This window comes from Acanthisitta chloris, unplaced genomic scaffold, assembly GCF_000695815.1.
Source record: "Acanthisitta chloris isolate BGI_N310 unplaced genomic scaffold, ASM69581v1 scaffold21330, whole genome shotgun sequence".
Lineage (NCBI taxonomy): Eukaryota > Metazoa > Chordata > Aves > Passeriformes > Acanthisittidae > Acanthisitta > Acanthisitta chloris.
Window position 1 is genome coordinate 32,711 of NW_008651365.1, and position 11,946 is coordinate 44,656.

Sequence of the window (11,946 nt, forward strand, 5' to 3'; positions counted from 1 at the left end):
GGTGCTCCCCTGGCCATGACAGACACAAAATTTCTCATTTTACATGAAGTACACCATTGAAACAGTAAACTGACTGAGTAGCTACCACCTGGCATGATACTGGGTACTAGTTTCCACTGCAGTTATTATTCAAGTAGTATTTTATTTAGCTGGATTATACCTGATGTTGCTAGTTATTTCAGCTTAAAACCATACTTTTTTTGAGAATAAACACAAATATTCTTCCAGCCTTCTTTTATTTTTACTTAATTTCACATTTATTTTGGTGACGCTTGCAAAACTCACAAGACAATAGTGAATTCTTGTAGAGTGAAAACAAGCTAGAGTACTCTTGCTGGGGCACTGATATTTCAGTTTATCACTCATAGACTTTACAAAGCCAGTTAGATGGAAGGGAGTCAGGGCAAGGGAGAATGACTAGGACTTGAGGGCAGAAAGGACTAACAGCTTTTCAGGAAATGTTATGTGTAATAGGATCTTACTACTCTGCCCTGAAATACAACCATTGTGTGTTGTCAAGAAGTAGGAGCAGAGGGTAAATAAAGCTGAGCCTCAGCTAGGGAAAAAATTGTAATAGAAGCAGGCTGGGAAGCCAGGTTTGTGGTTACATGGGGACTATAAACCCTTGAACTAGCCAAACTAAACAGCTTTCAGTCACATTACAATGGGATTACAGATTATTCCAGCACTAATCTCTTGTTAGTGAAAGTAAAATTCAGATGCAGAGTTATCAGATGTTCTGTGTCTATACTTTGTTATCCCAAAGTATTTGGAGAAGGCATTGTGTGTCACAAAATCTCAGGAATAAGTAATCCAAAGCAGAAGAAAGAAAAACATGCCACTACTAGCAAATTTAAAAATTTGGGTTTAAATAAAAGAAAATCTTTCTCTAATCAACTCAAACTTCAATCTCATTTCTGTGTGTGTGTTAATAAGGCTACCAGAATGGCTGCAGCACCTGAATGAGGTTCTAAGTTTCTGAAAATACAGTGATAGTATCACTTGTGAGAAGTAAAAAAATCTCTACCAAAGCAATATGCCTACAGGACAGACTTTAATAGCACAAAAATTGAGTTTTCCTGTTAAAAACAATATTCCCACAGAATTTTGACACATACCTGTGTCACCTTCATATAAAACCCATAGACTAAGTAATTGTTTGCCTCTCCCTCCCACCCCATGCAAAAGCTTTGACCATGCTATGATTAAACTATAGTTCCTGCTTTGCAAGTTTGGAATCACTTACCTAAAAGATCTTGCTCCTGAAGGACTAAAACAAATGCCATTGCCCAAAGGAAAAGCATGGTTTCAGCCTCCCTAGGCTCTGCTGTAGTTCTGGTGGAGAGCCCACAGCCTCCCTCCCTCCCCAGCTTCGTATTGACTCCTTGTCCAGCCGTTTGTGCTGAGGTTTAGCCAGAGTTAGGCGGAAATATGCCCAGGCTGAGCCAAGATTCTTGAGCTGTTCTCTTCTGCTTCCCTCCTTTTAAAAAACACCCTTCAAGCTCCATGCACAGCCCAGTTACCCAGGCAAGTTGGCAATGGTCCAGGCTCCCAAAAGTTATTTTATTTTACCCTTGTATTTATTTACATAGACTACAACTGGTATGTGATGAAGGGGTTTTTATCCTGTAAATACAGCAAGTGGGGCAAGGAAAGGCAAGCAGAAAGGAGGAGGAAGGGGTGCTGAATGTGGCTTTCCCTGTAGGATTTTATCTGGGGCGGGGAAAGCAGGAGCATTGGAAAACACAGTAAGTTTAGATCTTTTGAGCTTACAGGGATTTTTCCATTATTTGCTTATTTTTAAGAGTGCAGAAACATCTTCCTTGGGCAGTACAAAGTGTGGCAGTGTTGTGAGAGGTAGCAACTGCCTGTGGTGCTTTTTGTTTGGACAGTATCATAGGAGCTCCTGAGGAGCCATCTGAGATCTTCCCAGTTTGGCAGGTTTTTGAAATAGGTTGGGCTTGGTAATATCACATGCAAAAATAGCATGGCTCATGGTATTCTGACAAGGTGTGTGATTTTTAGTAGGATCTTAATTAAACACACATTGTCTTGAGGTTCCTGGCTGCTGACAGAATAATCTTTGACCCTACTAGACTGGTGTTCAACTTGGTATTGTTCCTCATATTCATTTGAGTTACCTTTTCCAAACTTTTGTAAGGAAAAGGTGAAAGACCATTATGGCATCCTACTTAATCCTAAAGGTCATTGGCCAGGATAAACAGTGTTTTTGCTATGGAAAATAAACCCCTGCAAACCAAAACAGATTTCCTTGGTTTTCACCACCCTCTAGGAATCAGAAAAACAAGTTATTTGAGTATCTGAAAGTGAGCCTGCAGAGATGCTATCTTAGAGTTCAAAGTATAATCATCCTCGGTGACTTCTATAACAATTTAGATTGTAAGCTCAGTTACGAGGCAAAATAGACTCAGTAAAAGAGATTCTGTGATTGGAATTTAGCTGGTAACTTTGTTGAGGAACTGAGCAAAACAAGGCACAGAACAACTTCAGTGTTTATTGTGTCCTTGTGGTTGGTGTGAGCAAGTTAACATTTTAATGACGTAAAAATGGAATTAGCTATGAAAATTGGAGTGGCAGTGTCTTTCTGGGTGTTTTGGCTTAAATCACTATGTAGCAACACTGCATTTTTTATGAATTCATGCTCTGAGAACAAATTTGATCATGCCTTCTGAAAAGTTACATAAATCTTAATTAAGGTCTTTAAAGGGGAACTGCAAAAGTTAACATTAAGTCCACCTTCTGCTTTACCCTGTGTTTGATATGAGATGCTGATGTGGTAGGCTGTGATACTTGAAGTGAGACATTACCTGTGTGTTGTCTGTGCTTTGAAGAGAGGAGACTGGGGGGGAAGGAGAAGAACATTTATAAATAGTTGGATGCTGATTTCTGAATGTTTGTTGTTTACATTTGTCCTTTCTTAAGCAGAATCACCCAATGCATTCTCTGTATTGCAAAGGGAGCCTGTTCTGGGATGATTTGTTGCATGCTCTCTCTGCCATCCTCTATGCCATACTATTCAAAAACAATGAACATTCATTGAATCAGTTTTCCCTTTAACACACTGTAAAAAATGAGGCAATTTTCATTCTAGACCACCTCTGCTGAGGCCACCCATCCCCTTGACAGCACATTTCCTTGAGATTCCTCCTGAATTGCTCTCAGACCCCTGGAACAGTTCAGTCCTCTAAGGCATTCGCTGCATATTTTTGTGTACTGTGTTGTTTGACCATGGTGAGGTGCTGGTCTGATAGCCATGGAGAGCTAAACAAAATAGTGTGGGTTTTCTCTGGTATTATACTCCAGGGGTTGTTTCTGTAATCAGAGAGGTTTTTTCCACTGCAGGGAAATGCAGCCATAAAGAATACTTCTGCCAAGCAGGACTCTGATTTTCAGTAGGGCTACCTGTCCTGAGATGGTGACCTTGGTTAATAACCTCATATTACTTTTGTTATTTATAAATACCTAGAATGAACTTGCTGGTGAAGGCAACTATTAACATAAGTACAAAGAAATCCAGGGCGTGTGACAACACCCATTAACTCAGAGTCAATTTTTCAGTGTAAGATGGAAGATTTGAGAGCAGAAGAAAGATTATGACACAAATGTATTTGTGTTCTGAAAAGTTAATCAGTAACTGATTACCATCAGAGAAAGCATTCTCCAGCCCATTCGTCTTGGAAATGGCCATATATGAGAACATAATGAGATCATATGAATATAGGTTTGCACAGAATCCAGCTGTTGAGATGTTCCCAAGATAGCAGCAGCCAAAAGAAGCATACCAGTGAACAGGGATGTGAATTTTTGCCAGCAGGCAGTCTGGTGAAAGGGAGAGCAAACATAAGGATTAAGTCTATTTTGGGAGGTGGGTTTTTTGTTTTGTTTTTGATACACTATCTCTTTCTTGGACTAGTCACATACTTGGCAAAAGCAATAGATAAGTGCACAGCGATCCCACAGAGTGCACAGAGAGAAGGAACAGAATAAATAAAGGGTATGTGTTGACAGAGGAAAAAGATCATGTTGTTATTGGGCATGAAATCCTGCAGCATGGACTGACAGAGGATATAGCTGAGCAGACACTTGGCAAAAACAGGAGTGCACTGTACTGCAGTCCCTTGGGACTTTGTGTGAGACAGAGAAAATTAAGTGGAGATTACTTTGGGGAATAAAAATATGTTAGAAAACCCATCCTTGTAGGGGAGACGAAAATGCCTTACACTGAAGAGAAGAAAATCAAAGAGAATAATCCCTACTCTGGATTTAATAGTGGTGGCCTGTGAAATCAGTGCAATGTTTGTGTGTTCTGCCTAAACGCCCCGAAGAGAAGGCTTGTCTCCATTAGGTACTGGAGAATCCTCAGGCACTTGTCACAGGCTTAATATCTGTCACCTGCTCATGACCAGAAGTTCTTGGTACTTGGAGGCTGTTGAACACCTCATGTAAAATGAGGCTTGTTTCATGACCCTTTTAGAAGAGGTCAATTATTTTCCCTCTCTTAATTCATTCAGTTTCTGGTTGCTGTGTTGGAACAGTAGCTGAACAGATGCAGAAGCAGAAGTTTGTTAGTTTGAGAGGTTGGTTTCCACAGAGAGGTATGTAGCTTTTGGGCTGCTTCTAATGAAGGCAGAAGCTTGCTCTGCAACCAGTACATCTGTTTGGTGAACAGATGAAAGGCCTCTCACAGTGGTGATTTCATGAGAACGAAGCAGACAACACCATTTAAAGCTTTTGATGGTAGTGACTCTTAACATCACATCCCTGGCAGTCTCCACAGAGCCTCCATGCCTCTGTTGTCCATGGGGCAGCTCCCATTGGAGCTACAGGTCTTGTGGGCTGCAACCTTCAATGTGTGAATACCTTCAGGTTCTGTGCCAGTGCAAACCCCTCTCTAGGCTGTTATATATCAACTTGAACTAGTGTTTACTATCCTCATTTGCAAGGGACATCACAAAGTGTGACGTTCTCCTGCTACTCTCATAAAGGCATAATCTTTGATGCTGTTAAAAAAATACATCACATGGTTAATGGTATGAGGTACTGTCAAGATCAGCTGTGTCTCTGTGCCCTCCCTGGAGAAGTTAACAAGCATGTGTGTCATGGAGCAGGCAACTCTGATCCAGCCTTCTAAACAATACATTTTGTACTACGCCTAAAGCCAACAGTGAGTCAGCTACAGGAATTGACTCCCTGGTGTCATGTCAGTGCCAGCACACTAGGCTGGATTCTGTTTGCCAGCATTAGGTAAGCAGCCAATGGCTTCAGGCTGTTTTCAGTCTGTGGCTTCAGCTTCCTGAGCAATCATCTGCAAGGAAACTGAATCAGAAACCTGAAGGAAAAGGTGGGTCACGTGGAACATTAGTGAATTATGTTGTTTGAGTTGTATTTTTAACTAGTTGTTGTGTCCTCTCATTTGACAGATTTCAGGCATTTTATGAAGCCTGGCCATGCCTCAGAAACCCTATGAAACATGGAATGCAGTGTGCCTGCCCATTTCAGAGAAAGGAAACAAAGCTGGATTAAGTATATTTCTAGCTAAATTAGTGACTCAGAAATAGACTCTTGACTTCTGGTCTTGTGTTGCACACATGATGATCTGATAATACGTGCTATATTTTCTATTACAGAAGGCCATGTCCCTTTGCTGCTGTAACTTTACATCCGCCCGTTTGAGTCACACGTGAAATAGATCTGTGAGTCGGTGGCAGGTAATACTGGAGGCAAATAATACTCACAGGGGAAGTACTTGATTGTTCCCAAATTAGAATTACTCAGCCTAGTGTCTTTAGCAGATCAGTATTTCAAACCACATGAATGGAATGAGGTATCTGTTTGAAACTGAACCAACAGTTTCACTCTGTGAAGGAGCAGCAAATATCTGAGAAGCTATTCATCTGTGCAATGGGACACGAGTCATGATGAGCAGCAGTACAGCAGAGGTCTGTTACTTAACAGCTGGGTACCTTTCTCCATTAGGGAATGCATCAGCCATGTATGTGAAGCTTTTGAATATAGGTAATATTTGCCATGTGAGGGACTCGTGAAGTCTAATGAAACAGAGAAACAACTGTAAATAAATCCCTTTTTTGATTGCTTGTCAGCCTATTCTCCTTTCCTCTTAATTACCACAGGGTCATGGAGAAAAGCAAGGGGAAGAATGACTTGCCAGAGAGAGAAGCCAAGCTAATCACTCTGCTGACATTCCTCTGAAAATTTACAGTACATGTATAATATTACAGCCAATGCAGTAAAAAATCCCTGGTTAAGACTCCTTTTAAAATACATGTGTCAGAGGATATACAGTACTGTAGCAGGATGGTAGTGCTTCCTTTGTTATTACAGATCCCTCACATCTTTAGCTGCAATTTTTCTTGAAACATGCTTCTGACACATGCTTCCTGGCAGAGACTGAACAAGAATGTGTATGAATTTTATCTTCCTGTTGCCTGTGTAGTTAATCACACGGTGGATCCTGTCCAGCAAGATTCCCCAACAGTACAGCTAGTGATTACCATATGGTACTGGCTTCTCACCTCTTTAATTCCAGCTGCAAAACTACATTAAAAGACAATTTAAATACTTTCATAATGCCGCTACTTAATGGGAGAATTTGTGGTTGTTGCCATAGGGAAATTGAATAAGAAGGAAGAGAAGTGCCCATGAAAAAGTTTCTATTAGAAGTTGATCCTAGGCATGAGAAACATTGTAAGAGTATGAACAAATGAACAGATCAGCCAGATTATCACACCCCACGAGCTGTGGAGGCAGGGCATTAATTCTGATTGTCAGGAAACAGATGTGATTTCTGGGCTATTGTCTTCTACTCTTTTTTTTTTTCCTAATGAGATTCTTAAATTGTTCCATATGTGTTTAGGGAGAAGACTGATGGCGGTTATACCTGCATGCATAATTTAGTTAGTGTTAAGGAAAAAAGTAGGAGCAAGAATTATGACCTGAATCAGCATTCTTGTAGGAAATCAGGATAACATGGATGTCATCCTGTTTTTAGCATCAAATTTTAGGACATCATTCCTTGCTTTGAGAGACCAGTTGGCTCTAAGTATGTTAAGATATCCATTACAATATTCAGTCCAGATGTAGCAAGATGATTTAGATTATCTATCCCAACTGTTCTTTAATTCAGACTCTCCACTGGAACTCATTGTAAGAATAATGGAAATATTATGTCTTAATGCAAATATTAATCTATGTCATTTTGTATTTTTGTTTCTGTACATGCTATCTGTTCTTTCCCTCTTGAATACTGCTTTTTGCCATCAATCATGAAGAGATGACTTTCTGTTTCACAATGGTGACTATCTAATGTCTCTTCTTATTAACACTGAGTAAAGAGAAAATAGAAAATTAGAGGATAAAGATTGTGGAAGGGGAATGGAGAGCTCATTGCATGTGTTCGAGGAATAAGAAGCATCAGAGGTGATAATGGAGGAGCCAATTGAATCTTCAGGATGCTATAAATAATTCCCAAGTAATCTCTTCTCTTCATCATTAGGAAGATGTATAAAGAGAAGCTGATAGAGCAAAAGTTTGTGGTTTGAATTTAGAAGAAATTACAGCAGTCCAGGGTACACACAGTGTTCTGCTGGTGTTAGAAACCAAGACCAGGAAATGACCACTGGGAGAGACTTGACTGAACAGCTTTGATGGAGTGGGTGGAAGGAGAGCATGGGAGCAGGCAGAGAGAGGCAAGGTGAGGTGGTGGGAGCAGCCCTGCAGAAGGGCAGAGGGAGGGGTGTAGGGAGCAGGCTGGTGAACACAGGGAAATGTCCCCAGCAGCTGGGGTGCTGCCTCACAGGTGGCCAGTGAGGTGATCTATTTCCGGCCACCAGGTCATTCCAGGGGCCACTTTGTCTCCTGCCCTGTCTTTGTCTCAGGTGGCTTCTTCATTTTCCTTCTCCCACAATAGCACTGGGCAAAGCTGTGGGCTGGGCTGGGTACAGCCCAGGTGATCTGATCTTCAGCACAGTGTGAACTGCAACTGAGAGTTCAGTGTTTTAATTAGACGCAGCAGGAGGGGATGGAAGAGGATTTAGATCAGTGAGTGTCTCGGATGAAGTTACAGACCCTGACTGTTATGTACTTGACCTTGAATGTGCTTAGGCTGGTGGGGAAGCAGAGGAGTTCGGTCAGTGCCTATGCTGAGAGGGGCTGGTGTGTGGCACCCCAGTGAAGCATTTATTCACATTTAGCAGAAACCATCACCTGTTCCTCACTGCTGTTGGGTATCTAAGCAGGAACATGTCAAACACTTTTGAAGGCTTTTTAAGACCCTGAAAGCTTTGCGTAGTAGTTATCTACAGGCTGCGGCAAATCAGAGTAAATCTCCTAAAAGAAAAAAAGCTAATTGTGTTTCAGCTCATGTTCACCTGCCATTTGAGTGCTTGGTGATCTTTGTTAGTGAAAATAAATTTAATGATTACAGTAGTATGTTGAAATTATATGGTGCCACTGTGATGTTCCAATGTGTCTGAAGGAGCAGAAGGTTGTGTGTTGTGTGCTGTGCTCTGTGCAGACAATCTAAAATGTATTTTTCAGTGAATCCCTGTGTGGGCTTCAGCTGATGCACTTTTCCTCTATGTGAACACAACTGCATGGCCAATGCTTTACACCCAGATGGACAAAAATCTTGGAGTCAGTGACAACGTAAGTCACCTCGTGTTACTCAGAGATATCTAGATAGTCTTTTCTAATGAATGTAATTTTGTCAGCTGTCTTAGAATAGATTATTGGATACTTTCATGCATGTGCAATGCTAATCCACTGCCTCTGCATGTATTAAAAATCTTATCCTACCACTTGAAACTGAGATAAGCAGGATATCACAGAGTTAAATATCCCAAATAGCAGCACAAAATGTTTTACTGGTTCTTACCAGTTATTTAGTCTCAATAGTAAAGAATGTGCCTTTTTTTTTTTTTTTTAACTGTAAAGCCCAAGCTTTGTGCTGGAGTTCCAGGTTTTGCTTAGCTGTTGAAATGTATTGTTCAGCATCTTAGAATTAGAAATCTTATGAATATAAATACTATTTTGGGGAGATAATTATTGGACAGCTAATATAAACTTTTGATCTTTGTCTTGAGAAATAGCTAATTCTTTCTGCAAATGTTTACCTGATAAACAGATACAGTCTATCCCACATGGTTACTTTAGGCAAAACATAGCCAGGCTTCCTTCTTGCCTTTTGCACCATCAAATACCTTCTTTGAATGGATGCCTGCCCTTTCTTTCAGCTACTGTGAAATATAGCTTTAGGAAGCTAAATATGTTTCCACTGATTTCAATCTACCTTGTCAGCCTCTTCTCAACTCCCTGAAGATAATAAATGGGAATGTGAGATTTCACTGCCACGTGTCAGCTGCTGTCTGACAAATACAAACACCAGAGGCTGAAACTGGTCTACTCTGTAACTACTGATTTATGAAGAATCTGAGATGGAAGTTAAACTGCTATCCTAAATTAGAAGGAAATGTAAAGATTTCTGGTGTCTATGACTTTTGTCCTTTTATTTTAATTGGCAATTCTTTATGAATTGTCTATATTTATTTATCCATACTGATTATCATAGTGGTTTACCAGCAGATTTGCATCAATACATTGTATAAGCTTAAATTGTCATTTTGGTTTTCTGAGTTGTTATTCTCTGAGCAATTTTATTGTGGTTCTTGGCTTAACTGCAGACTATCTCCACCCTCTTTCCTTCTGCAACTGATCAAATTCTGTAAAGAATTCTCTGCTTTGGATAGGCTATCACTTCACTTCCCACCCATGCTGGTCTCACTGGGGTTGGAAATGTTATTAATTTTATTTAGTGTGGAGAAAGACTTAGCTAGCCCTTCAAAACAATCTTTCAAGTCCTGTAATACAATAAAGTTTTATTTTACAATGGTAATAGCTATTTTCCGAGTGTTGTCCAAACTGAGTTCTCTCTGGTTACAAGAGAATGAAGCATTGTTTTCCATTTTCACAGCAAAATGGTCCTATTTTATTTTTCAGTTTGGGAAAAATGCAGCATAATCTGGTTTTAAATGTTTTCTAGGAAAAGAAGCAGCTGTTACTTGCCACATTATTCTATCTTTTAATGGGTTTTGTGCTGGAGACTGAGGGAGGAAGGCAGCAGCCATATACAACCTGACAAGTGTAAAACACTTATTCTGGGACTTGGATTTTCCAGTTCTTTCCAGTCTTAGTAAGATATCACTGCTTGATCTTACACACCAACACATGAGCACTGAATTTCAGTTCTGTACATTGTACATTGATTTAAGTGTGTGGTTTATTCCTTTCTTAGGACTCAAAATTATGTAACTACAGAATAATATTGTCTGATGGTTTGGATAAAAACACCTCTTAATAACTGCCATTTCAGATGTGTACTATGCCCTGACAGAGTCTGGTTTTACTGAGGTCTCAGTTAAGTATGCCTAAAGCTGTGCAGACATGAATGATGATTTCCTTGCACAAACACAAAGTGTGAGTGGTGGCAGTATGGAAGCTGTAAATGAACCCTCAGAAAGCTAAACAGCACTGAGTGTGGGCTGTCTTCCTTTAGGAGCCATTAAAGAGCAGCTAGAAGGAAGTAGAAAAACTCTAGATTTGAAAAGAAACATCATCTGGGGCAACTGTAACTTAGGGCTGTCCTTGACAGTTTCATGGCAGATATCACTTGACCATACCAGTAATGCAATTATATATTAACTATCCCCCACTGCCCCCCATATAAAAGAAAAAGTCAAAGCTGAAAGGTAGTTTTTCCTTCCTGCAGTAATTGTGGTGTTTTTCAAAGCACTATGAACAGGTTTGTAAGTTGTAAGGGATTTGGCATCAGCCTAAATCTGCAGAAGAAATTTTCAAATATCCTTTTTCCCTAGTGGGCTGCTTGTTTGGGAGTGTTTTAGTAGAAAGACAGCAATTCAGTGCTTCATGTACATCTCTCCTGCAAGAGCTTGGTGACTTTTTTCCCAACTTCTTGACCAAAAGGTCCCCAAAGTCCTTTTACTGGTTCTGCATGGTCTGTGAGTGCCAGTCACAGGTCAGAGCCTCATTTGTGAGGCTTATCTTGACTTGTGCACATTGGTCTGGACTCCCAAACACCTGAAAGCCAGGCATTTTCATTTTCACTGCTTTCAAGTTCCATTTCCTGCCCAACATTGCAGTTCAGAGATGTTATGAGCAAAGTAGTAGCTCCACTCACCTCTCTGCACCTGAAGACACCCAGAATTTCATCTGTGTGCAGCACCGCAAGCGCTGCCAGCAGCCAGCCACATTTTGTCTTGTCACTTCTGGGAGCAGCTTGCTGCTAGGTTCTGGCCATTTGTAGCATATGCCACCATCAAAACCTGCACATCCACCACCAGGAAAGGGAAGGATAAAAGGGTTTTGGGTTGGAGAAAGTGGAAAAAATGATGAATCTGTATGTTCATCAGTAATGATGAACTCAGGGGAACGTGGACCTGCCTACCACACCATGTAGGGAAGGCTCCACCAGCACAGCTCAGACATTCCTAGAGATCCCAGAAGACTATTTTATCATTTATTCTGACTCTCTCATGTAAAAGAAATCATAATATTTTGCATTATACCCTGTGGAGGGGTTAGGTCACAGCTTGGGTTAGATTTCATGATGTTTCTTTTCTCTGTCTTGGAGATTAAGATTTTGTGTATTATCAGCAGAAAGCAGAGGGTACTGAGGGACCACTGGAAAGGGATACCTGGTCCATCCCTAAGCAGCCTGGAGCCTGTGCTCCATCAGGACTATATTCTAGGGAAGAAGTACCACAGAAGGACCTCCTGCCCCATCCCCATTTCACAGCCATTCTGCATCTGGAACTGTGACTCTGTCTTTGCTAATGGTCTCTTGGGACAATAAAAACCAGATATAGATGGGGTGGAGGTTTTATATATATA

At 40.6% G+C, this 11,946-nt stretch overlaps 1 protein-coding gene across 1 annotated transcript in view; it reads right to left on the bottom strand.

The window, feature by feature from the left end:
* Positions 1-1,304, bottom strand: part of PLAC9 (placenta-specific 9) — a 9,834-nt gene extending 8,530 nt beyond the window's left edge. Inside the window, exon 1 of the mRNA XM_009073038.1 lies at positions 1,247-1,304. Within this exon, the coding sequence (XP_009071286.1) occupies positions 1,247-1,304 (58 nt within the window). The remainder of the gene's footprint in view (positions 1-1,246) is intronic.
* Positions 1,305-11,946: the final 10,642 nt, after the last annotated feature.